Source organism: Mytilus californianus, unplaced genomic scaffold (genome assembly GCF_021869535.1).
Source record: "Mytilus californianus isolate M0D057914Y unplaced genomic scaffold, xbMytCali1.0.p SCAF_9, whole genome shotgun sequence".
In the NCBI taxonomy this organism is placed as follows: domain Eukaryota; kingdom Metazoa; phylum Mollusca; class Bivalvia; order Mytilida; family Mytilidae; genus Mytilus; species Mytilus californianus.
In genome coordinates this window covers 25,038,171-25,065,955 of record NW_026262745.1, presented here as the reverse complement: position 1 = coordinate 25,065,955, position 27,785 = coordinate 25,038,171, and the positions used below count along the sequence as shown (strand labels likewise).

The 27,785-nt window shown below is 31.9% G+C and overlaps 1 protein-coding gene across 1 annotated transcript in view; it reads left to right on the top strand.

Moving 5' to 3' along the window:
• The window catches only part of LOC127715280 (uncharacterized), a 49,136-nt gene that overhangs the window by 9,890 nt on the left and 11,461 nt on the right, over nucleotides 1–27,785 (top strand). Inside the window, exons 9-16 of the mRNA XM_052221319.1 lie at nucleotides 3,128–3,197; nucleotides 3,992–4,056; nucleotides 5,578–5,644; nucleotides 6,780–6,828; nucleotides 18,444–18,512; nucleotides 19,262–19,335; nucleotides 20,881–21,032; nucleotides 22,670–22,729. Of these exons, the coding sequence (XP_052077279.1) occupies nucleotides 3,128–3,197; nucleotides 3,992–4,056; nucleotides 5,578–5,644; nucleotides 6,780–6,828; nucleotides 18,444–18,512; nucleotides 19,262–19,335; nucleotides 20,881–21,032; nucleotides 22,670–22,729 (606 nt within the window). The remainder of the gene's footprint in view (nucleotides 1–3,127; nucleotides 3,198–3,991; nucleotides 4,057–5,577; nucleotides 5,645–6,779; nucleotides 6,829–18,443; nucleotides 18,513–19,261; nucleotides 19,336–20,880; nucleotides 21,033–22,669; nucleotides 22,730–27,785) is intronic.

The window sequence follows — 27,785 nt, the reverse complement described above, 5'->3', positions numbered from 1 at the left end:
ATGATGACAACCAAGAAATGATTTGGCAACATACATAAACATTTGTCTACCAAATTTAGACTGTCATCAATGTATTACACAGATTTAAATAACAAAATCTTAATCCACTTTAATGTTATGGAAACTTGATAATCGAAATGGAAAGTTTGATACACATTTTATTTTGGATTCTTTCTCCTTTAAGTTAATTTTCAGATTGATTTGTCATGTATTATATAATCTAGCTTCCCAGAGATTTGCCTAATAAATTTTGATGTTGCTTTTGTAACTAGTATATTCTAATACATCTAGGTAGATAGTTATTGGTTGAATGTAAAATCCAGAGATAAAATTGATATCATACTAATCTTAACCATTAGCACCTACCAAATTGTGTTTAGAAATAAAGGGACCAGTCATAGACCGTTGGTTTTTCCGTTTGAATGGTTTTACACAAGTAATTTTTTGGGGCCCTTTATAGCTTGCTGTTCGGTGTGAGCCAATGCTCCGTGTTGAAGGCCGTACCTTGACCTATAATGGTATACTTTTATAAATTGTAACTTGGATGGAGAGTTGTCTCATTGGCACTCATACCACATCTTCCTATATCTATGAATATTTTATATAGACTCTCATCAATTTTATGACAAGGATTGTAAAAGTATAATTCTCTAGTAAGTTGAACAAAATAAAACCAATTCCTGGTTGTTGAAATTTATCCTGTTTGGTAAACATTCAAAATATTTTGATGTAAGAGTGCAGGCCTTTCAATCTAGAAATTCCAAATTTACTGAATGCATTAACAACTTCTAGAATGACTAACAACTGTTAGCTTGCATGAAAAGCTTTAGCTTGACTAATGTTGTCTAATGTTTTTGTTGTTATTTACATATTGTACCATGTTTTAGGGCAACTCGGTATGTATAAATCATCTAAAACTTCATTTAGTGCTAGTAAGTGAGGGTATATTGTGAAAATTGTTATCTACTTTACCTCTCCTCATATCAAGAAAAAAATTACATAATAAACAATTCTCTAAAGCTGTTATTACTTGATAATAGTTTTTTTCACAAATATCTGCACTATACTTCTAAAATTAATTTACCACAAAAATTCAGTGGACTTAGTCCGTATAAACTAACACTTTAATAAGTACTACAGATTGAGTACTGGTACGTTGAATGGAGAAAAATCATAAAACATATGTTGGAGATACAACTAAATTCTCCCGGTACACTTTAAAAAAAATCTAATCAAGTGGCAAAGTAACATTCAGATTTACAGGTTGATAATAGACTATTTTCATATTATAGACATTTGCCTCTGGAGTATATAATTTTTTCGACAGTTTACCTTCTCTGTGGTAAGACATTCTGGTACTCAGTCAAGTAGAAGCAACTTAAAGAAGTAAAATCAATCTTACAATCTGTGCAATTTGGGAAAAAAATTAACAAAATCGTTGGAAAACAAATATTTTTTTCCCAAAGTTGCACCAATTGTAAGTTTGATTTTACTTCTTTTAGTTGCTCTTACTTGACTGAGTACCAGAATGTCCTACCACAAAAAAAGATAACCCGTTGAAAAAGTATATACCAGGAGTCAAAAGTCAGTTATATCAAAACAGTCTTAATTGATAATATCTGTGGGTGATTAAAACAAAACAGAAATGTTTTATTTTTTTAGCACTGCATGCAAATACTATCTATCTAATAACTAATTACATTCATCAATTTTATTTATTTGATGTAATGATGTAATAATCAATCTGAACCAAATTTTCTTACTAACCGTCCAATGTTACAGTCTTAATTGTCTCCCGGCCGACACATTGCAGGGGACATAGAAGTATTGAGTGTTTGTCAGTTCATCCATCCTGTTTTGTAATTATTAATGTTTAATCGCTGATCTTTGTAAGTTGTAAGTAATTTGAAGGAAAATGAAGTATGGACCAGAAAAAATCAAATCTTCCTAAACATGCTAATTTAGTCTCATACTTGTCATGATTTAGCTACAGTAGTTATTTTTATCTCTGTGGCCTAAATATTGTAGATATTTTTGCTGTATTAGTAAATTTCGTAGTGTTTACTGAGTTATTACCCCTTTAAATCAAAGATAATTGTGCATTCTATATAATTTATAACGCTGGTTACCAGAATAAGAAATAAAAAAAAAAATGTGTGAGTACCTACTATGAGTACTAAATTTGATTCTATGAATACTAATGAAAGGAAATGTTACATTCACATTCATAAGATAGCAACTTAACAACACAAAAAAGAGGAAAAAAAACTATATTATTTCATCTTGTTTGAACACTACTTTACTCTTAGTAAGACTTACACTTCAAATTTCTAGTAATTGTACTCGATCTGACAAAAATAAAAAGAATTAAACTCAATTTATGGTAGGAAACAATATTTTACTCTAAACTTTTTTATGCCCCACCTAGGGGCATTATGTTTTTCGGTCTATGCATCCGTTCGTCCGTCTGTCCCGCTTCAGGTTAAAGTTTTTGGTCAAGGTAGTTTTTTTATGAAGTTGAAGTCCAATCAACTTGAAACTTAGTACACATGTTCCCTATGATATGATCTTTCTAATTTTAATGCCAAATTAGAGTTTTAACCCCAATTTCACGGTCCACTGAACATAGAAAATGATAGTGCGAGTGGGGCATCAGTGTACTATGGACACATTCTTGTTTCTTTACAAATTCTTTTCAACATACTTCTCAGTGCACAGTTCAGTTTATAATCTTCACTTTTACTTTTATACTTTTATTCACAATTATTATTTAGGTGTGACAAGTTGGTTTTTTTTCAGAAATAGTTAGAAAAAGCATGGCTGCTGTAGAGAAATTGTTTCAAAAGTTATAATTTTATTTAAATCGACATGTTAATCAATGGTGCTCATCAGTTTTCCTTTACCTTTTACTTTTTTTCATTTAATAACATAGAAATTTTTTCAGTTGCTACCTTTAATTGCCACTGAAAGGAAATTATAGAAAGAAAAAAAATTTCTTTTTTGCATGCATGTTTCAAAAGAAACATGTAATCTTTGTTTCCTGTATCTATATGTAAGGGAGGTAACTATAGTTATAACTATTCCATAATGATTTTGTTATCAGTGGATCCATAATTTCTCTTTGCAGAATTCATCCAAAGAAGATGTCTATAGTTGGTCTTCCATTTTTTATATGTATTGCTATTTATTGTTATGAAGTAAGTTGATCATTTAAAGTATAATTGTTCCAAACTCTATAGTAATGTGATCTATATTTCATTCACATTGTCCCTTCGTCCTTCCGACAAATATTTTGTTCACACTTTCCTCAGGTATTACTGAACAATATGACTTCATATTTAGTTAGCAGCTTGGCAGTGATGAGTTGTAACATGTGAGAGCTTTCAGATTTTTAGGCACTTACTTCCTGTTTTCAAAACTTTGAATTAATAGTGGGGTATGCTCAGAACTACAACAAATGCATTTTTATTCTGTCCTACTGTCTTGCTGCCATTTTACACTGTCATAAATAATCAGTTTTTGTTGTAGGATGTCTTCTTATGTAGTCATATATACTAACTACTGTTTATCGTTAATTTTGTTTTATACAAATCACATTATGCTCAAGATATTTTGAACTAAAAAAAGATCAAATTCAGTTGAAGGGAAATAACTCAAAAGAAAAAAGAACAAAACAGTTGCAGCCAGTAGATTTATTTGTGTCACATAATAAATTAAACCAGGCAACAATTTGTGTCTCTTAGTTATATTGTAAACAATTTTATCAATCAGAGATGAAAGTTTTCAACAGATATTTTGCATAGTTGCATCTAATGAGATAACTTTTTACAAAAAATATAATTTCTTTTCTCTATTACACATGAGCTTTCAAATATTAACTATTTTTTTCTTCTTTCATGTCTCACTATTTTATTTTTTGCAAAGCATTATTTAGTATTCAGATTTTAGAAACTTTTGTTTTAAAGTACATTACACTTTTGTTTATTTTTAGGGTGCTGGCATGATTTTATCATTAGAATCTTCTTTAGCAAAGGAAGTCAGGAAACAATTTAAAACGTAAGTTAATATTATTAGTTTATGTTCAGATAACATAAAGTATTTTTATTTCATAGGCTTGTTTCTTCATTTTAGGCCTATAAGAAGATATAATTATAGGATTTTATGGTTGACAAACATTATAAACTTCTTTATTGAAATGAGGTTATATAAAAATGAATTGTGGTTAATGGACAAAACCACTCTTTATACTATTGATGAGCAGAAATTGTAAAATACAAAAAAATGCATTTTGGTTGCCAATTAAACATAATACTCTTAGTAATATAAATAAAATAGAAATTTCTCTTTTTATAAAGAAATGAAAGTAGCTATAAGAAGGAAAAAAAACTACTGTGAAAGTACTTTTATTCGTGGGTATCAATTTTCTTGGTTTGAGTAAAAGTTACATGTTCGTGCTACTTAAATTCATGGATTTTAGTTTTCTTAAGAAAAAAAATCCAGGGAAGAATTTGAAGCCATCACAAACGAAGTGTTTTGAAAAAAATCATATGTTGTTTGATAAATATTTGTAGGAGATTGCCAAAAAAGGTGTTCATTTTTACTTACTTGTTAGTCTTTCAAATACTGACAACATTCACCAATTTTTTTAATAAAATAATTGCTTTAGGAAATAAGCTGATTCATCTATGCTTACAAATGTATTGATTCGAAGGAAATTACAAAGTAAACATTTGAATTGTTGCACACATGTAATCAGAAGTGATGACACTAATTAATCCGAGATCGAATGATCAACAGATTAAAGATCATCAAAGGTGTTAATTGGACCATAAACATGTCACTAAAAGAAAACAGTTACATATAAAATGCTACAAATGTACTTTGAAATGTAAAATTAATTCTTGTGAAATAAAAAGCAAGCCCAAAAAGAAGTAATTTTTCGTTCGAAAATTAAGAGGGGATAAAATGAACACTTTATCATTACACATCATCACTGGAAGTCTGACTTTCCTAATATTTTATGAGAAATAAAAGGTTAAAAGTTGTACATTGTATATTTTTTGCAGATTAAATTAGTAAAATCTGTCTGAAGATGTATTTGTATATATACATGATATAGTTCATAGTGCGTTTGCTGATATTCGATGTATTCTCTTGATTATATGCCTGTATCTATGTAGTCAAACCTACATGGAGATATTTGCATGTTTTGATTTGGACAACAGTTGTTATATTTCGTTGGACAATTAAATTCGTGGATAAAGCCTTCCACGAAAACCACGAAAATTGGTACCATACGAATAAAAGTACTTTCACAGTATGTACTTGGGTTCAAAAACAAAAAGTTAGGGGATAATCAAACAGTTTACTGTAAAATATTTTTTTTTAATGGGATCCTTTATTACTACTTAACATGTATTATCCAAACACAAATGTAAGAGCAGTAAATGATTTGTAAAAAAAAAAAAAATTGCAGTTCATAAATTTTGTTGCAAATATTACATTGTTTGCAGTACTTTTACAAATAACCGTTCTTAACATATATTGAGAAATAATCTTGTTTTCTCTCTTTTTTAGGTATTTTATATTTACCATGTTTATAGTAACATTTTTGTACATATCATTTGGATCAGCTGGCTATTTGGTATGTAGTTTTATTCTTGCTTTAAAATGTCAATTTTTTTCAGGGGCTATTTCATTTAAATAGATGTGAGAAAGTTGGACGGGACTTCCAAAATTCCCCATCAACCAATTTACTTTGGGTAATTTTGCATTCAACAAATGGATATGCAATCAGAAATTACCCATGTTCTTAAATAAAACTGTCTTACCCTCCCACTATCATTTGAATGGACTAGTCCTAATTAGAATTAAGATAATTAAGAGGGAATCTTAATTAGTTGAGAAACCATAAAAATTGTATTCTTTAAGAGGAAAGATTTAATAAAAAGATATGTTTGGGTATACTGGAAATTCAGAAATTATTGCGAGTTTTTTTTTATTGCAAATAATGTGACTTAGTGAGTATCGCAATAATAAGAACTCACATTCTAATATCTGATACAAATATCTGTATCCATATTTTTTCAGAAATGGCAATAATTAATTTTACATTTTTGTCCATTCTTCAAAATGTCAATGATAAATGCACACAATATTTTCTGAATTTACAGTACATCAATTTGGCAGCAGACTAACCACACAACAAAACCAAACATTTTTTTTTTTATAAATGACTATTTATTATTGTTAATCTTTTACATGTTAAGTTAGAATTAATTAACTGCATATATCTTTAATTGACATATGTATAATGAGAATAATGATACAAGTGAAAAGAATTTAACATGCTGGTCCAAAGATAAATACACATCATTACATTCAGTAATAGAAAAGAAGAGATATGGTGTATTCATCCATGACACAAAATCAGTATGTGCACAGCAAAAAACACCAAAAGCAAAGGAGCAGTGTTTTTATTGCTGTTCTTCGTCTCGAAGTTACAATGAGGCCTTCAAGACAGAGCAAAAAAACTCTCACAACACTGCAAGTGTAAGATTGCCCCTATCACCAGTTTGAGTGGAATTCTTAGCAAACTGACTATCACTCCACAACTGTGAATTGAAGAACAAAGCCATGGAGTAATATTAATAACAGTAATCTATGTATATAGGTCTCAGAAAATAATCAAAACATGTTTAGAAAAACTCAAATAATAATTTTTATTAATAGTTTAAATGCATTAGGAGATTAATAACTTATTTCATTTTTATTTTCAGTCATTTGGTCCAGAAACAGATGAAATCATAACATTAAATCTACCAAAAGGTTAGTATTTCTGATGAGTAGGCCATATTATATACTGTAAATTCTGAAATTTTGCATGCATTTTTATGCCCCACCTACGATAGTAGTAGGGGCATTATGTTTTCTGGTCTGTGTGTCTGTTTGTTCCTCCGTCCGTCTGTTCGTCCGTCCGTCAGTCTGTCCCGCTTCAGGTTAAAGCTTTTGGTCAAGGTAGTGTTTTTGATGAAGTTGAACTCCAATCAACTTGAAACTTAGTACACACGTTCCCTATGATATGATCTTTCTAATTTTATTGCCAAATTAGAGTTTTGACCCTAATTTCACGGTCCACTGAACATAGAAAATGAAAGTGTGAGTGGGGCATCTGTGTACTATGGACACATTCTTGTTTATTTCTATTTTTAAACAGTGGACAAAAATGTGAGATTGATTTATTAGATTTTATAAAAAGCTGCATACAATTTAGATGCTTTTAAAAGTTCAAAGTGCAAGATTTTGTTTTTGAGAAACATATCGTGTCTCAATTTTTGCAATAATAAAAACATTTTTTTAATTTACAGTATTGTCTCTTTCTTATCTGTGTGATAATTATAGATTATCGTTGGTCATCTCAACTCGATTGCTTTTCTCACTTTCGCTGGTCAACTCAACGAGATTGATTTTCTCGCTTGAGTTGGTACGGCGAAAGTGAGAAAAGCAATCGAGTTGAGATAACCAATGATAATCTGTTTATCACTATTTTACCTATGACGACGTTGTTAATTTCATTGACCACAGCACGTGTGCCCTTAGTTTCTATCAATAATTTTTCAAATCACTCTACTGTGCTGGGAATAATTGTTATTGAATGCATTGATAATATATTATGTAACCTCAAAGTTTTCAATTAATTATGCTTAAAATAAATTGATTTAAAGGATTCATTTTCAATTATTTTTCCAAGGAATGTTTTATTTAAAATAAAAATGAAACAGGAGAAAAATTCTTTTATTAGTTTGAAAATAAAAAAGCTGATAATTAAAAGGAATATTTTAGATAGACTTATACAGGTAGATATTAAAGCTGGCACAGGATGGAAGAATTTAAGAATATATATATCGTAATATAAATTGATATACATTTATAATTGGAGAAAAAATGACAGAAGTAATAAAGATGAAATGAATGAATTTAAGCTGTGAAATCAGTTTGAATTTATCTAGGTGCAAACGTAGGTGTTCAGTAAAAGGGATTTTATGCTTCAGTAAAGCATAAACCAATATCACACCATGTATATCAAAACATTGTGGGAGTTCTAAAAGTGCAGGGGATTACTAAAATCTGTGGGAGATTTAAAAATGTTTACAGATAATAAAGTAACTACTTGTCAATAAGGAATAAGAAAGTCAGACACGAAGTAATACATGCGTTTTATAGAATAACTACAGAATGTATTCAGTTATTAGTACAGGAGTGCTGAAGTGTACTTTACAATTTTTATTTGTATATTCTGTTTTCTGTACATAGCAGTTACAGTCTTAGGTAAAGCGTTTCACTTTTACACTCTTAAATTCCCCTATTATTTCTTATATAAACAGTTGAAATACAAAATTCTACTGAAGATATTTCTTGCCAAAATCAAATGATTTTTTATGCCCCCGCCGAAGCCGTGGGGGCATTAAGTTTTACCCTTGTCGTACGTACGTACATACGTCCCAAAATTGGTTTCCCTTCTCTAACTTTAGTTTGCCTCAATTAAATGTTATGAAACTTATTCACAATGCTTTTTACCACAAAACACAGATCAAGTTTGAATTTCGGTGGCGTCACTTTAACCATTCTAGAGTTATGCCCCTTTAAAAATGGAAAAATTGCAAAATTTTTAGTTTCTGTTCTCTTACCGTAGAAACTCGCCTAATAGTCGATCCTACTATAAGTCGGGTGCCCTTTTCAGCTCCAAATTCTAAGGATTTAGTCTTGACCCTCGTATAAGTCGGACAAAATTTGGGCATTTTTTTTTTCAGCTGACATTAACTGAACGCCGGTAAAACCAATGCAAATCCAGGAATAATATTCATTTCTTCATTAATGTTTGTTTGGTTTGAATTTATTTGATGCTCATCATGATAATTTATATTGCTGTTAATAATAAAGATGTATTCATTTCTTTTGTTTTGTTCACTGTTCAAATGTTTGATTAGCCGTGTGTTGTTTACGTAATGCATCAATGATTTTGTAGGGTATGACTAACAACCTATTGTTTGAGAAAAGCGAATATAAACCAATATGAACCTGAAAAATTTAAAGTCAATCAACACTTGATGAAAATATTTTTCACAGCATACATAACTCGGTGTCAAATGAGCATGTACACTTCATAATTCTTATTATATTGTGATGATTAAAGGATTAAAATAATTAAGTGAAGCTAATCAATATATTAAAATAACTAACTCCAACTCATTAGTGTCATCTGTTTACCTATCACTGATAGTTTTCACACCTCTAGTAAATACAACTCTTTGTCTCTTAATTGGGGTTAGGCCTATCAATGGATTATATTGGCTTGTCAATCAATTTTGTAATTTTTGTTTATCTTTAATGAATAATATTTTGATTTTGGGAATGAATCTTAAAATTATTTTTTGATTATTATATGATTTATAAGCATTGGATTGATATCATGATATCACAATAATGACACAATAACTCCGCTGAAAACATCCTTTCACATATTTGGTACATTGTTATCTCCTTTTCATTTTTATACGACCGCAAAAAAAATTTTGTGGTCGTATATTGGTATGACGTTGGCATCGTCGTCGTCTGGCGTCGTCCGAAGACACATTGGTTTTCGCACTCTAACTTTAGTTTAAGTCAATGGATCTCTATGAAATTTTACCACAAGGTTCAATACCACAAAAGGAAGGTTGGGATTGATTTTGGGGGTTATGGTACCAACAGTAAAGGAATTAGGGGCCAAAAAGGGGCCAAAAATAAGCATTTTTGTAACTTCCAGACATAACTTGTGTGTTAGTGTATGGATCTCTCTGACATTGTACCACAAGGTTCCATATCACAAAAGGAATGCTGGGATTGATTTTGGGGGTAATTGCCTCAAAATTTTAGGAATTTGGGGCAAAAAAGGGGCAAAAAACAAGCATTTTTCTAGTTTCATGACAATAACTTGTGTGTAAGTGTATGGATCTTTCTGAAATTGTACTACAAGGTTCCATATCACAAAGGGAAAGCTGGAATTGAGTTTGGGGGTAATTGCCGAAATGTTTAGGAATTGGGGGCCAAAAAGGGGCCAAGAATAAGCATTTTTCTAGTTTCCAGACAATAACTTGTGTTCAAGTGTATGTATCTCTCTGAAATTGTACTGCAAGGTACCATACCACAAAGGGAAGGCTGGGATTGATGATGGGGGTAATGGCCTCAATATTTTAGGAATTAGGGGCCAAAAAGGGGCAAAAAACAAGCATTTTTCTAGTTTCAGGACAATAATTTGTGTGTAAGTGTATGGATCTTTCTGAAATTGCACTACAAGGTTGCATATCACAAAGGGAAAGCTGGGTTTGAGTTTGGGGGTAATTGCCCTAAACGTTAAGGAATTTGGGGCCAAAAAGGGGCCAAAAAACACATTTTTCTAGTTTCCAGACAATAACTTGTGTTCAAGTGTATGGATCTCTCTGAAATTGTACTGCAAGGTACCATACCACAAAGGGAAGGCTGAGATTGAGTTTGGGGTGGATCATAAGGGGGTTCAAAAAATTTGGGGGGGGGGGTTTCCTTTTTTTTCTTTTTTTCCCTTTTTTTTTTCTTTTAAAATTTTCCATTTTAAGTTGGTTATTTCTGATTTATATTTAAAAGCAAATAATAATGATATGGTAGGAGATACACACCCAACAAGATGTGTAAATTATTATATAATAAGTATTGTGCAATAGCAAGAAATTTTCAATTGCATAGTATTGCACAATAGCAAGAAATCTTCAATTGCACAGTATTGCGCAATAGCAAGAAATCTTCAATTGCACAGTATTGCGCAATAGCAAGAAATATCCAATAGCACAATATTGCGCAATAGCAAGAAATTGTCAATTGTACAGTATTGCGCAATAGCAAGAAATATTTAATTGCACAGTATTGTGCAAAAGAAGATACTTCTATAAATTGCTTATTTCTTGACCAATTTCAATGGGGTTTTATTCTTGAATTCTTGGGGGTTCTTTAATATGCTGAATCTAACCGTGTATTTAGTTTTTGGATTTTGGGCCCCGTTTTTAAATTGGTCCACATTGAGGTCCAAAGGGTCCAAAATTAAACTTTGTTTGATTTCATCAAAAATTAAATTATTGGGGTTCTTTGATATGCCGAATCTAACAGTGTATTTAGATTCTTAATTTTTGGTTCCGTTTTCAAATTGGTCTACATTAAGGTCCAAAGGGTCCAAAATTAAACTTAGTTTGATTTTAACAAAAATTGAATTCTTAGGGTTCTTTGATATGCTGAATCTAAACATGTATTTAGATTTTTGATAATGGGCCCAGTTTTCAAGTTGGTCCAAATCGGGGTCCAAAATTAAACTTTGTTTGATTTCAACAAAAATTGAATATATGGGGTTCTTTGATATGCTGAAACTTACCATGTATTTAGATTTTTGATTTTTGGGCCCCGTTATCAACTTTGTCCACATTGAGGTCAAAAGGGTCCAAAATTAAACTTTGTTTGATTTCATCAAAAATTGAATTCTTGGGGTTCTTTGATATGCTGAATCTAACCATGTATTTAGATTTTGGATATTGGACCATAATAGGTGAACGTCCAATTTAAAATTTTTAAGTTCTTAGACCACATTCATTCTGTGTCAGAAACCTATGCTGTGTCAAATATTTAATCACAATCCAAATGCAAAGCTGTATCAAGCTTGAATGTTGTGTCCATACTTGCCCCAACTGTTCAGGGTTCGACCTCTGCGGTCGTATCAAGCTGCGCCCTGCGGAGCATTTTATTGGTTCTTGGCTCTTCTTTTGGGTTTATAGGAAAACCATGTGACCATGAAAATCAATACACAAACCGGAAACAGTAGAATTTCAACACGAATTTGCAGAAAATGTTTACCAAAGAACAAATAAAACACAAAGACAGTATTGTAGTCATTTATTTTCAACAAAAACTTTTTATTTATTGATTTATGTAGGTTTGGCAATCAAAAACGTAGTTTTGACCAGGAAATTCACTCCTGACCACTTTTCTCAAGCTTGGATTTTTCCTCTGGTCGCTAGATCTCGTCTATGAGTCGGTCCCCCTCTCTGGATTATGAATTTTACTCCCAATTTTCCGACTAATAAGCGAGTAGGAACGGACAGATCAAGTTTGAATTTTGGTGGTGTCACTTTAAACGTTCTAGAGTTATGCCCCTTTATAAATGGAAAAATTGCAAAATTTTTAGTTTCCGTTCTCTAACTTTAGTTTGCCTCAACCAAATGTTATGAAACTTATACACAATGCTTATTACCACAAAACACAGATCAAGTTTGAATTTTGGTGGCGTCACTTTAACCGTTCTAGAGTTGTGCCCCTTTAAAAATGGAAAAATTGCAAAATTTTTATTTTTCTTCTAAATATCAGGTAATTTTTTAAATTGGAGTTATCTTCCTTTGTCCATGATAATAGTTGAATCAACTACAATCAATGCTTTATACAATGCAATGTTTAATTTTGACTTCCACGGATAAAACACAGAATTTGGGTAGTGTCACTTTAACCATTTTTGAGTTATGCCCCTTTATAAATCGAAAGATTGCAAAATTTTTAGTTTCCATTCTGTAACTTAAGTTTGCCCCCACCAAACATTATAAAACCTATACACAATATTCATAATCACAAAACTAAGATCAAGTACAAATTTTTTGTTTCAGTTTTCTTACTTTAGTTAGCCTCAACCAAATGTTATGAGACTTACACACAATGCTTATTACCACAAAACTCAGATCAAGTTCAAATTTGGGTAGCGTCACTTTTACCGTTCTTCAGTTTTGTCCCTTTATAACTTTATGATATGCAAGCGGGGGCATCATCTGTGGACACATGTGGACACTATCCACATTTATTTTTTCATTAAATACAGAAATGTGTGCATTTTTTTGCAATGATTATGAAACATATTTTTGATTTATATTTTTAAAGAAATCACTGTTTAAAAACAAATATGAATTTATGCACATAAAAAATCATATGGCTATATTAATAAGTGACACTTAATTTCAATATTTGTGTACAAATAATAATATCTCAGTTATGATATGTCATAAAAATATTTCATAATGACCTTAAAAAATCTACACATTTTTAACTTTTTTACTAAAAATTTCATCAAAATCAGGCCTCTTTTTGGCAATGTTTTTAAAAAATGTGATTTTTTTGTCTCGACTTGACGGAGTCAAAAAGCGAGACATAGGTATGCTGTGTCCGGCGGCTTCGGCGGCAGCATCAACAATGTATTAGTTTCTGATAAGGTCTAGTTCATGGTAAAACACTAGTGGTAGGTCAATGATATTTGGTATGCAGTTGTATTAGCATTGGCACATCTCATTACCATGGAGATTATGTGGCCCTGCCCCCTCAGTCAAGGTCTATTGACTTTGAAACTTTGCTTAGTTTACATGTATTAGTTTGTGATTAGGTCAGTAAATGGGGAACTACTAGTGGTAGGTCAATGATATTTGGTATGCAGTTGTATAAGCACTGGCATATCTCATTTCCATGGAGATTATTTGGCCCCGCCCCCTCATTCATGGTCTATTGACTTTGAAACTTTTGCTTAGTTTTCACGTATTAGTTTGTGATTAGGTCAGTTTAAGGGGAACCGTTAGTGGTAGGTCAATGATAATTGGTATGCAGTTGTATAAGCATTGGCACATCTCAATTTCATGTAGAATATTTGGTCCTTACCCCTTAGTCATGGTCTATTGACTTATAAACTTTTGCTTAGTTTACATGTATTAGTTTGTGATTAGGTCAGTTTAAGATGAACCACTAATGTTAAGTCAATGATATTTGGTATGCAAATGTATTGGCATTTGCAAGTTTCATTTCCATGGAGATTATATAACCCCACACCCTAATTATGGTTCATTGACTTTGAAACTTTGAAACTTTTACATAGTTTACAAGTTAATGTTTGTGTTTAGGTTTTTTTAAAGGGAACGACTTATGAAAAGTCAATAGTATTTGGTTTGCAGTTGTATTAGCATTGGCGCATCTCATTTCCATGGAGATTGTTTAGCGCTGTACCTTCAGTCATGGTTCATTGACTTTGAATATTTGCATAACTTACATGTTAAAGTATTGCTATTTTAATTTGAACATTTGCATTATCAAAATAACAATAATAGGCGAGACATATCTCTGTGTTAACAGTTTATATATGAAATAATAGTGGAATTTGTGACAGGTGAAACACTTTTGACCTAAGACTGTATTTACTGTACACAGAGTACATTGACTGCTTTCTTCTTCAATATAAAGTTTAAACCAAATATTTTCTTTGAAATGCTGATTTTGATTTTTAAAAAATATGATTATTTTATGTATTTAAAAATATGTAATTTCAAATTCTAATTCACCTTATTTATTCTTCAAGGTTATAAACTCACCTGTCCACTAATGGCCATATGAGCATATGTCATCACTTGTCTTATGTATTTTTTACTTATGTATATTTTTTATCCATTATCAATTTTTCCCAAAGTTTTGAAACTTGGCAGTTATGATGTATGATTCTAACTTTGTTTGAATTAGATGATAAACAAGGTCTCCACAGGTTAAAAATAACATGAGGATAAAACTGCATTTTTCGCCTTGCGTCTCAAAATCTAAAGCAGTAAGAGAGAAATAGGACAAATCATTTTGGAATTATTGCCCCTGAAATACCAATTTATAGCAAATTTTGCAGCTTTTGGCTATTATTATGAAACAAAAGTAGATATTGAGAAATTTTTAGTTTAAAAAAAGACCAGCAAATAAAGCAACACGGCTGAAATACATTGTAATACATCATTTGAATTACCTCCCTTACACTGCTTTTAAATTATGTATATGGTGAATGAACAATTGAGACAATTTAAAAGCAGTGTAAGGGAGGTAATCCAAATACAACATTTTGATTACCTCCCATACACTGCTTTTAAATTATGTTTAAAGAAATGCATATTTATAAAGGAAGACCAGTAAAAATATCTGCAAATGTTGCTTTTTTTTTTTTACAAAAAAATCCATATGAAAGATTTTACACCATATTTTAAATTCTATTATAAAATAGATTTAGTTAGCACTATGGTAAATTTAAATGGGTAATTATGGTTGCAAACTCCATTGAAAATTTGAATTGAGATTATGATTTTTTATTTATTTTTGTGGGGGGAGGGGGGGTCAATTTGCAACAGCGAAGTGTATTGCTCAAAAGCAAAAAATTGAATATAAATTCAAATCATATTATCAATTCTAAGTTCTTTGACTACAGTTATTCTGTATATAATATAGATATTTAATTACAATCCAAATTCAGACCTGTATCAATATTGCGTCCATTTTTGCCCCAACTGTTCAGGGTTGGACCTCTGCGGTTATATCCAGCTGTGCTCTGTGAAGCAATTTATTAAAGATATTGGAAAGTCAATAAAAATATCGATTGCCACCCTTTCCGTTCCTCTTCCATTCATGAATATGTCTTAAATTTTGTAAAAGACTATAAAATTTGACCTTAAACTTTTTTGAAAATATATCAGTATAGTTTTTTAAGTATTTTTCCTACTGACAATTTAAACTTTTCCCTTTATATTGAAAACTGTCTGTTTCCTGACAAAATATTAAATATATTTGCTGTCAGAGCAACCTATTTCCCTAAATTTAAAATCATGAATTTCAATATTTTTTTATGCCCCCGCCATAGCGGAGGGGGCATTAAGTTTTACCCTTGTCCGTCTGTACGTACGTCCGTACGTCCCAAAGTTGGTTTCCGTTCTCTAACTTTAGTTTGCCTCTACCAAATGTTATGAAACTTGTACACAATGCTTATTACCACAGAACACAGATCATGTTTGAATTTTGGTGGCGTCACTTTAACTGTTCTAGAGTTATGCCCCTTTACAAGTGGAAAAATTGCTTAATTTTTTGTTTCTGTTCTCAAACTTTATGTTGCCTCAACCAAATGCTATGAAACTTATACACAATGCTTATTACCACAAAATACAGATCAAGTTTGAATTTTGGTGGTGTCACTTTAACCGTTCTAGAGTTATGCCCCTTTACAAATGGAAAAATTGCTGAATTTTTTATTTCCGTTCTCAAACTTTAGTTTACCTCAACCAAATGCTATGAAATTTATACACTATGCTTATTATCACAAAATACAGATAAAGATTGAATTATGGTGGTGTCACTTTAACTGTTCTAGAGTTATGCCCCTTTACAACTTATAACTTAAGTTTGCCTCAACCAAATTTTATGAAACTTATACACAATACTTATTGTCACAAAACTCAGATCAAGTTCAAATTTTTTTTTTCTAAATATTCTCACATTCTTGTTATTTTTATAACATTTTTAAAACAGTTTAAAGTTTAAGGAGTAGGTTCGATAAGGCCCTAAAATGGCCCCCTTTTTTAACTTAAATTTCAAATTAGGATTTATTGACCAATATCACACTGAATCATAGCTAATACAGTGATTAGATAGGAAATAAGCCTTTTTGTTGAAAATTTACGTTCCTGCATTTTATTCATCACGTCACAAATAGTACTCATTTTGATTTTCCAAGGAAAAAAAAAATGAGTAAATTTCCATTGATTATTGGACAGGAAACATAGAGCGCATACGTCATCAAAAAAGATCTTTAAAATAATGTTTGTAATGACATTTTACATATCTAACTTGAATATTTAGTTTGTCGACACCTGCGCTCTATTTTTTATCTTGGTCCTAAATTTGGCTGAAATTCAACTAATTTTGTCAAATTTCACCAAAATCTCTTATTTTGACCTATTTGGGATGTAAAAATAAACAATTAAGAATAAAACTTTGACAAAAATAGTTCTATTTAACTTCCTCACATGTCTTTAAGTCAACTTAAAACATTTTTAAGTCTCCCAAACTTCTTCTTCTTCTTCTTCTTCCGCCGCTTTTAAATTTGAACTTGTCCGCACCCGTTCTCCAAAACCGCTTGTCAGATTAACTTAGGGTTTCACAATATGTTAGACTAACATGTCTAGTGGTGCAATCAGGGTTTTGTTTGTGCTGTGGGGTTTATAAAGGGGTACTTTGAGGGGCAAAAAGAAAAGAGGGTTTAACTATATAACCCTATGGGATTTTATTTTTTTAAATTTTCAAATGATTATAAATTGAAAACCGTTTGTGATAGACACAATCTTTTTAATTGAAAATGTTCTAAATGATAAAGCCCATTAAATGAAATACAGGGTTAGTCCCCAGGGGTCACCCCACCCCCTGCCATTTAAGAAAGTTCTAATACCTTGTAAGTGGTCAAGATCCCCACCCCTAAACCATATATATTCTGGTTTGTCATGCTAAGATGGTTTGAATGATATACAGGGTTAGTCCCCAGGGGTCATCCCGACCCCCTGCCATTTGAGAAAGTTCTAATATCTTGTAAATGGTCGAGATCCCCACCCCTAAACCATATATATTCTGGTTTGTCATGATAAAGCACATCAAATGAAATACAGGGTTAGTCCCCAGGGGTCACCCCCACCCCCTGCCATTTAAGAAAGTTCTTATACCTTGTAAGTGGTCAAGATCCCCACCCCTAAACCATATATATTCTGGTTTGTCATGCTAAGATGGTTTGAATGATATACAGGGTTAGTCCCCAGGGGTCATCCCGACCCCCTGCCATTTGAGAAAGTTCTAATATCTTGTAAATGGTTGAGATCCCCACCCCTAAACCATATATATTCCTATTTGTCATGTCTCGAACATTTGAATGACGTATACGGTCAGTCCTCAGGGGTTCCCCCCACCCCCAATGTTCTAATATCTTGTAAATGGTTGAGATCCCCACCCCTAAACCATATATATTCTTGTTCGTCATGTAATGAACATTTGAGTGACGTATAGGGCCAGTCCCCAGGGGTTCCTCCCCACCCCCAATGTTATAGTATCTTGTAAATGGTTGAGATCCCCAACCCTAAACCATATATATTCTGGTTTGTCATGCCAAGATGATTTGAATGATATACAAGGTTAGTCTCCAGGCATCACTAATGCATATAACTTTACTGGACCAAACCAATTTTCACTGGACATTGCCCAATGTCAGGTGACCCTGGGAATTACGAATTATGGGAGCTTCGTTTGGGAGACTTCGTAACAGCATCCTGTTACAATCATTTCTTGTTTATCTTGTAACATTGAACTTTATAATCGGGGCCAAATATGGCCCTTACCGAACTTACTCCTTTCCCCTTTAATTTCATATAAAAATCAAGAGATACTTTTTCCATGAAAAATATTTTTTTTCAAAAATGCACAATTTTCAAAAACAGGCCTTCACGTAATTATATTTCAATTTCCATAATAGTTTTTTTAGTAATACATGTATAAAATAATTTTGATGTTGTTTTTTTCTATTTCAGGTGATTCATTAGATTTTGCTGTAGTTGTCAAATCTTTACTTTGTCTAGCATTATTTTTTACATATCCAGGTTAGTATAACTACAATCAACCATCTTATTTTTGTTGATCTTTACTTTTTGTGATTATTTATTCAATTTTCCAAATTTGATGATGTACTCAAAGACATAAAAAAGAAGATTTTAATTCAGCAAATTTCCGGCCATTGATATTCACATTATTATTCAAGCTGCAAAAATAAATTGCTCCTTAAAATAGTTTGTTTTACAGTATTCCATTTTGCATTATAGGATTTATAACACACATAATTTGATTAAAGAGTGAAAAATATACTTCATTATTTTCATTTTCATTCCATTCTAAATTTTATGCATTATTGCACAAAGATTAAGACATAAAACTACATTAAAGTCAACTACAACCTTAAGTTACTCAATGTAATGGTTTATTCAGGTCAACATGTTTCGCCACTAACCATGGCATCTTCAGGACCTTGGTGATAGGCAACTGTGAATACCTTTCGGTATCTACCTGCTAATTATCCTAACACACGATTTCCACTTCAGGTGTTGGTTCACCATATATAATTAAAAATTGATACAGTGTAAAAAGCACTTCCAGACTGAGAACAGTTTTTTATGTGCAAATTATAAAAGAAAACACAAAAGAAACACATCTATATATATGCAAGAAATGAACTTGTGCTATTAATTTAGTTGAAGACTGGGCGACTAGATAGATATTTTTATTTGTACAGTAAACATTAAGTACTTTGTTTTAATCTAACACAAATACAACTATATTTTAATTTAATTTTCAGTAATGATGTTCCCTGTGATGAAAATTTTAGAAGGTTATTTAATGTCAAATCCAGAAAAACATATATGGAGAGGTGTAAGTAACATTCAATATTCAGTATGGTGCAGGTAGTGTTATTCTTCTTCAATTTCATCACCACATCTGAATAGGTTGTTTGTGTTAGCTTGTACAGCTTTTATGGTCTTATGGTAACATGCACTTCAATTAATATTGTGGGAGGTTGTAGGTTTGATCGGTAGCATGTCACCTCAAGTGTGGGAGTTTGTGGTTTCAATCAATGGCTTAGTCAAACAAAAGATGTTTTAAGTGGTATTTTCTGATATTTTTCCAAACAAGCTGCTTTTAGGATATATTGCTCAGAGTCAAAATAATGTATCTTGGAATGGTGACATGTCTTCTTGCAGACTGAAACCTTGTGAGCTAGCTATAGTTATATGTCTCCCTGCAGACTGAAACCTTGAGAGCAAGTTCATTAAAAAATAACTCAACTTGACAATTTAGTATAAAGCATGGTTTATTTATATTTTAGTAACTTTTTATTTTCCTGAACGTGCATGTAATATTTTCTGCTGGGCACTCCACAGCTATCAAGTTTTATTTCATAACAGTTAAGAATTAGCTTCTCTTACTGGATAACAAGGGTCCATTCTTTATTCTTTAGTAAAAAATTCCATCTGTCTTTAACAGAAAAAAACGGACCAGAAAACCGGTCGTTAACAGACTTTTACAGGTTAATGACCAGTGGGGCGTGGTTTCTCTGTTTATTTTGTATTCATATACTGAAATATTGCACTTAAATGAATGGCAGTGACTTATAGTTATCACTATGACTGGTCTTCACTCTTTCCTATAGAAATCTTACAATAACTCGAGTTTGCTTTGAACAATTTGAATTTATGAGAATTTTTAAAAACATGGTTCCTCAATGAAATAAACATAATAGTTATTGAAGAACTGGTCATAATCGTGATACATGGACTGCCCGTAGGACAGTGGTATTGACTGCGACAGCGATAATGACCTCACCTACAGCTCAGTCATTATCGCTGTCTTAGTCAATACCACTGTCCTGTGGGCAGTCCATATATCAAGATAATGACCAGTTCTTCAATAACTATTATATAAATCCATTTCTTTTAGTGTTATTTACCTTTATTGTATGTTTAAGAAGGTAATCTTTGGATGGAGACAGTAAAATTGACCTTCAGCAAACTGTTTAAAAATGATTTTTTTTTAATTAACAACACATGGTTGATTTAGTTGTCTGTTCTTTTTAGGTTGAATTCAATTATGATGTCAGTTTCATTCACTATAGTCCTGATCATGCATGAAATATTTGCCACTATACCTAAAGCAAACAACAATCAATTCATTCACAATTTTGCCATTTGGACAGAATAAGTCCCCAATTTATTTTTTATACAACCAAAACAATATTAGCAAATAATATTTAACCACTTTTTCAAACTTGATGTGGCATTTCATTCTTTATAGTACGTTTTTCATTAAGAAATATATAACAATTAATTGAGAGATATCTCATCGCGTTGAATATCATAATAAACTATATATTTAGATGAGTGTATGTAAAATAATTCTTGAAAATTATTTGTTTTTCAGAATGCTTTACGTGTTATTATGGTATTAGTCACAGGAATGGTAGTTATGGTTATTCCTAACTTTGCTACCCTCATGGCATTAGTAGGAGCTACCTGTTGTACCATGTTAGCCTTTGTATTGCCAGGACTATTCCATATGACTATTTTCAAAGGGTAAGTTGGGATTTTTTTTAAAAAGTGTGGAAATGATTGACTGATTGATTGTTAGTGTCCGTCCGTTCTTGTTAGCGCTCTCACAGGTACAATTCTTGCCAGATTTTTATAAAACTTATACTTTAGGTTAATATCAGCAATATCTCAGACAAATTCTGTAATGTTGGACGATCGATTTTTTTTAAAAGAGTTATGCCCCTTGGAAATATTAAATTTATGGAAAATGGCCTCGTTAGCACTCTCACGGGTACAATTCTTGCCAGATTTTTATAAAACTTATACTATAGGTTAATATCAGCAATATATCGGACAAATTCTATAATGGTGGACGATCAACTTTTTTTATGCCCCCCGCTGTAGCAGAAAGGGCATTAAGTTTTACCCTTGTCTGTACGTCCCAATGTTGGTTTCGGTTCTGTAACTTTAGTTTGCCTCAACCAAATGTTATGAAACTTATACAAAATGCTTATTACCACAAAACACAGATCAAGTTTGAATTTTGGTGGCGTCACTTTTTACTGTTCTAGAGTTATGCCTCTTTACAAATTGAAAAATTGCTGAATTCTTTCATTTCCGTTCTCTATCTTTAGTTTTCCTCAACAAAATGTTATGAAACTTATACACAATGCTTATTACCACAAAACACAGATCAAGTTTGAATTTTGGTGGCGTCACTTTTTACTGTTCTAGAGTCATGCCCCTTCACAAGTGGGAAAATTGCTGAATATTTCGTTTCCATTTTCTTTCTTTAGTTTGCCTCAACCAAATGTTATAAAACTTATACACAATGCTTATTACCACAAAATACAGATCAAGTTTGAATTTTGGTGGTGTCACTTTAACCTTTCTAGAGCTATACCTCTTGGAAATATTAAATTTATGGAAAATGGCCTTGTTAGCGCTCTCATGGGTACAATTCTTGCCAGATTTTTATAAAACTTATACTATAGGTTAATATCAGCAATATCTCAGACAAGTTCTATAATGGTGGACGATCGACTTTTTTTTTAAAAGAGTGATGCCCCTTGGAAATATCAAATTTATGGAAAATGGCCTCCTTAGCGCTCTAACGGGTACAATTCTTGCCAGATTTTTATAAAACGTATACTATAGGTTAATATCAGCAATATCTCGGACAAGTTCTATAATGGTGGACAATCGACTTTTTTTTTAACGCGGGGGACATTGGAACTCTGTTCTTTTATTTATTTGGATATAGTTTAAAGTAGGTATGGAGTAATCATCAATTAGACAGTAATCCAGCAGCAAAAATTAATCAAAATACATGTCTTATGATTGCTCGTAGCTTAAACAAGTCTCCAAACCTTTTGACAAGCTTAATCCTTTTACTATGTCTATAGTCTAGACAGTTTGTGTCAATATAAATTCAACAAAAATACTAAATTTGAGAAACACCAAAAACTCTTTAAAAAAAGTTGATAGCAAATTCATTAAAGAGATACATGATGTTGTACAAGCACATAGATATGTGGCGGAATTAAACCTGATTTTATGGTTTAAGAAAATTTCATGATTATTTTTTTGTGTTAAATCAGTTTGTACATTGTTGAAGTAAAGCTGGAAGTAACTAACTCCTTTAATTTATGTAATGAAAGAATGTTTTTTTTATTTTTCAGATCATTAACTATATACCAGGTCATAATAGACTGGACGCTAATGTTCATTGGAATTTTAGGGTAAGTTTTCTGTTGATAATAAGCAAGGTAACACATGAAATAATGATTCTACTGTAAATGTGCATTGTGGGTTGTTATTTTTCACGAATTCTATGCATACAAATTTTGTGTGGGATTAAATTTGCACATCAATTAGAAAGTGAGCAATTCACACCAATATAATTTATTTGATCAAACTGTTCACTCCCAATATTGGACTATTATCTTGAAAACTGTAGTAGATAGAGAGAAACTGTAAATGCAAAAATGATTTGCAGGAAAGGTTCTTCATACTGATTAAAAAAATATATGGTTTCTATATCCTTTTGTCTTAAATATGGGAATGTAATTTGCTACTTCCGGTTAAGAAAATGTCACTTCCAGTTTCATATGATAGCTTTATTCATACTGATTCCAAAAATATATGGTTTCTATATACTTTTGAATGAATTAAGGGAGACAATAAGCTACTTCCCATTTATAGAGGGTCACTTCAGGTCTTATGGGGCTTTTTATCGACCTTGACTGGCTATAAACCCCTCGCATGGTCGTTATACGTATACGGTCTCTAATGATAGTTTTATATAAGTCTATTAAAATAAAATATGGTTTTTAGGTACTTTTCCATAAAAAAAAGTGCAAAAATTCTACTTCTGGTTTACTCGAGGTCACTTCCAGTTAACATCTTTCAAGGTCATATGTCACTTTTAAAACATTTTGCAAAAGACCCTATGGCTCTATCGTGTACCGTATTGAAGAAATAATCAATTAACATTAAATTTTAACATTTCAGGGGCAATTACTCCAATAAGATATCCTCAGATCGCTTCGGACTGAATGTACCATATCTTTGTCTCAACAACCCAAATATTAAGCACAAGTTATTTTATATCCAGCTTGAGATAAGATGCACACACAAGCAAAGGGAAAAATTTAAATCATGACCTTGACACTATTTTCTTTTTGGTGGACCAAGGACCTCAAATCAAGATTCCCTAGGTCTCTATCACTAACGGTTAATTAGTTACCTTTATATATCTCTTTTGTCAAATTTAAAAGGGAAAATAACTCTCATATGGAGTCTCAGTATTGCTTCGGTAAAAATTGACCGAAGCATCATGAGGATTTAACGAGCAAATTGGAAAATTAAATTGGCGATTTCCTTTACGGTTGCGAAGGAGATGTGCACACAAGAAAAACAGTGTTTAGGGAGATTACTCTTATAATAAAAAGTGTTCGGTTAAACAGGGTGAGTTTCAGAAGCGCAATAACTTCGATATCATATGAAAAAAATCTAAGCGGCATCTTGCGAAATGGGTTTTGCGGGAGAAGAAGAAAAAATAATGATCAGAACAAATATGACAGGTCTTTCCACAAAAAAAATCACAAAAAAGTGGCGGAAATTGCCAGTTGACTGCTCAGTTCTTGTCCTTGAATGACGATTTTTACCTGTGTTTGTGTTTTATGTTGAAAATATAACTTAAAGATAGAAAATGTCTGAAGTCATCCATTGACTTCTTATAGGGATTTTTCCCCATTTTTTTGCATTTTTGCCAGAAACTATAGTTAATGTTCAATTTGCATCATAACAATTTTATTCAAAAATGTCAGGTGAGCAATACTGTAAATTGGGTTATTTTGGTTGCAGTTTTATTTTGGTTTATTTGGTGCCTTCAATGAAAGTGCCAAAATTAAACACACGAAAATAAAGCAAACACTAAAAATTGAAACGCCAAAATAGCGCACCAGTACGACAGTATCTTTATGTTAATTGTTGTGGAAAATATCTTATGCTATAATATCTTCCGTATATTTCCTATATTCTATACATTACCAAATCTGATTATAATTTGATAACAATATATAATTTTTTACTTAATTGTCAATTTTCTGAAATTGTTAAGAAAACACAATAATGAATTTGAATTCACACATGTCATAAATATGCCAGGCTATTGCTGATTAGACACCGTTTTTGGTATTTAGAATATCTAAACCCCTTGTAATTCTTTTAATTAATTAACATGTACTGCCAGAGGCATACGGATTAAAATCTAAATCCTTGATCGTCAATCATTAATTTGTACTGCAATAGAGATAATGATTAAAATTTATTTCAAATGATTTTGGTAAAAAAACATATTTAAAATCACTTCCTTTAAGCTTTCAACCGCGAGATAACGGAAGTATTTGCATATGCATTCGTATCCGATTACTTCATTTAGTCAACCTAGTCGTGTTTCTAGTTTATGTAGGTCATTGATATTTTGACAATAAACGCAAACAGGTAAATAACTATAGAATAAAAAGAATAACTAATCGCAGAATTCAAATAGAGAAAAAATATTCAACGAGTGACCGAACAACACATGAATTCATGAATGCGCTATAATTATCAGTGTTGTTCGGTCACGAGTTGAATATTTTTCGATATTTGAATTCTTTGATTAGTTATTCTTTTTATTACATTGGCAAATGGCTTTTCAATGAAATTAAAGTAGAAAATGTAAGGAACTATATCTTTTTCTACGCATTCACAATTTGTTTTGATCCGAAGTAATCGACGTCTTGACAACGCCTATTGTTGTATGACGTCAGAGGAGTGAAATACAAAGTTTATTTCACATGTGAAATTATCGGTTTTTATTTCACTGGGAAATTAATGTAATTCATTGCAACCAATGTAATAAGAACAAATATGAATGAGCTCGCACACTTCTATTGTTCCAAAATTAAACACACCAATTAGACGAAGCACCAAAATTACACACACCAAAATAAAACACATGCCTTTCGAGTGAAAACCACCAAAATATCCTGACGCCAAAATTTCCCAATTTACGGTACAGGCTCCTCTAAGGAGCCTGTAGTTATTGATGGTTAGAATATACTGTTTGATATGTATCAGAAGATTTGAGAACTGTAGATAGGAAAGTAATGTGAACAAAAAAAACTGCAGCATCTTGAGAGTATTGCACAGGCAATACAATGTCCCCTACTGACAAAAACATAATTTGAGTTTAAAGCTTCACTGGAATAAACGTTTCCTTTGCTATATGTAATTTCTTTTAAAAAAAATGACCAAATACCAAATATATACTCAACTGATTTAGGCATCAAAGAAAAAAGTGAGGAAAACTCCCGATTATCATGCAATTTTCTGTGTCAGAGGCTACAACTTTGGTAAAATCACTAAAACAGTTGACCAAACTTAACATAAAACTTCTTATATATGTGACTACCGGTATATATTAAATATATAATCAAATGCTTAAGGCTTTACATAAAAAATCAGAATATTATTAAGCAATTTACCATTTCCTAGGGCAACAACTTCTGCACTAAATGTAGAATGATTCATAAACTTGATCTGTAACTTCTAATGATCAGTCTAAATACAAAATATGGAATCAATTGATTCAGGCATTGCAGAAAAAGTGCCTAAAACATATATTTTAAAATAGTTTTCAGTATTTTAAAGGATCAAAAGTGTTGCAAAAATTACTCAACTGAATTGAAATGGAACTCAAAATTAATCTTTAATTTCTCAAAATTAATCTGTTATTTTGGAGCAAGGTATACTGGTTAACATTTGTCCATTCATTTGTCCCATAAAATGTTAGTCACACTTTTCTCAAGAACTACAAATTACAGCTTCCTGAAAATAGGTATCAAGCTTCATGTGAGCATACTATACAGTGTGGTGCAGTTTCAGTTTTAGTGGGGTTGTGTTGTTCAGTCTTATTTTCTATCTGAGATCATCCCCAGGTTTTAGTGGGGTTGTGTTGTTCAGTCTAGTTTTCCATCCCAAGATTCAGATTCATTGCTCATCCTCTTCCTGGTAATCAATACTCAGTAGGGGTATCATCAGTGAGCAATAGTTCACAGTTCAATTTGTTTCTAATGATATGACTATATACTAATTATCTAATCAGCCAGAACTCAATATGGCCCCCTCAACATTTGGCGGGCCGGCCGGGCATACTAAGACAATAACATATAACAGTTTATTCCGCCATATAGAATTCTTTCCATGAAGCATTGCAGAAAAAGTGTGGAAAACTTCAGTGTGACAGACTGAATGATGGATTGCAAAGCTGTATAAAAAAGAAGATGTGGTATGATTGCCAATGAGACAACTCTCCACAAGAGACCAAATGACACAGAAATTAACAACTAAGGTCACCGTACGGCCTTCAACAATGAGCAAAGCCCATACCGCACAGTCAGCTATAAAAGACCCTGTAATGACAATGTAAAACAATTCAAACGAGAAAACTAACGGCCTAATTTATGTCCAAAAATGAACGAAAAACAAATATGTAACACATAAACAAACGACAACCACTGAATTACAGGCTCCTGACTTGGGACAGGCACATACATACAGAATGTTGCTGGGTTAAACATGTTAGCGTGATCCCAACTCTCCCCTAACCTGAATCAGTGGTGTAACAGTACAACATAAGAACGAACTATAAAAATCAGTTGAAAGAGGCTTAACTCATCAGATGGATAAAAATACAAATACTACAAATACAAGTGGACGTGGCCGGGTACTTGTACATCCAAACAACAAAAGACACTAAGTACAGATCTGAGAGTACTCGCATTTACTGACAGCTAGTTCAAAGCCACTAACAACTAATAAAAAAAATTATGCATCTAAGACTAATTATCAATCCGTACACATCCAACATCCAATGGATTTAGTGTAAAGACGTCATAAACAGTCAGAGAAAAACATGACCTTGTGCAATGCCAAGATACAGGTATCTACAGATTGTAGATCCTTTGACTGTTAAGCCCCTTTGACTAAGACAATTGTAGATGACTAACAATTTTATCTTGCAATGTTTAAAACCAGGTAGAACTATAATTAGTTTTAATGAATGAACTCTCTTCTAATATGCATTCTTTTGGTATCTCCTTTTGTAGGGATTGTTGTTTTATAAACATCATCTATCCATTTAACTACGGTATTATGGATTGGGAACTGACACATGACATGATACATATACTCACAACAATGATGTAATATGAGCTTAATTGACGGCTGACATAGTTAAGATTTACA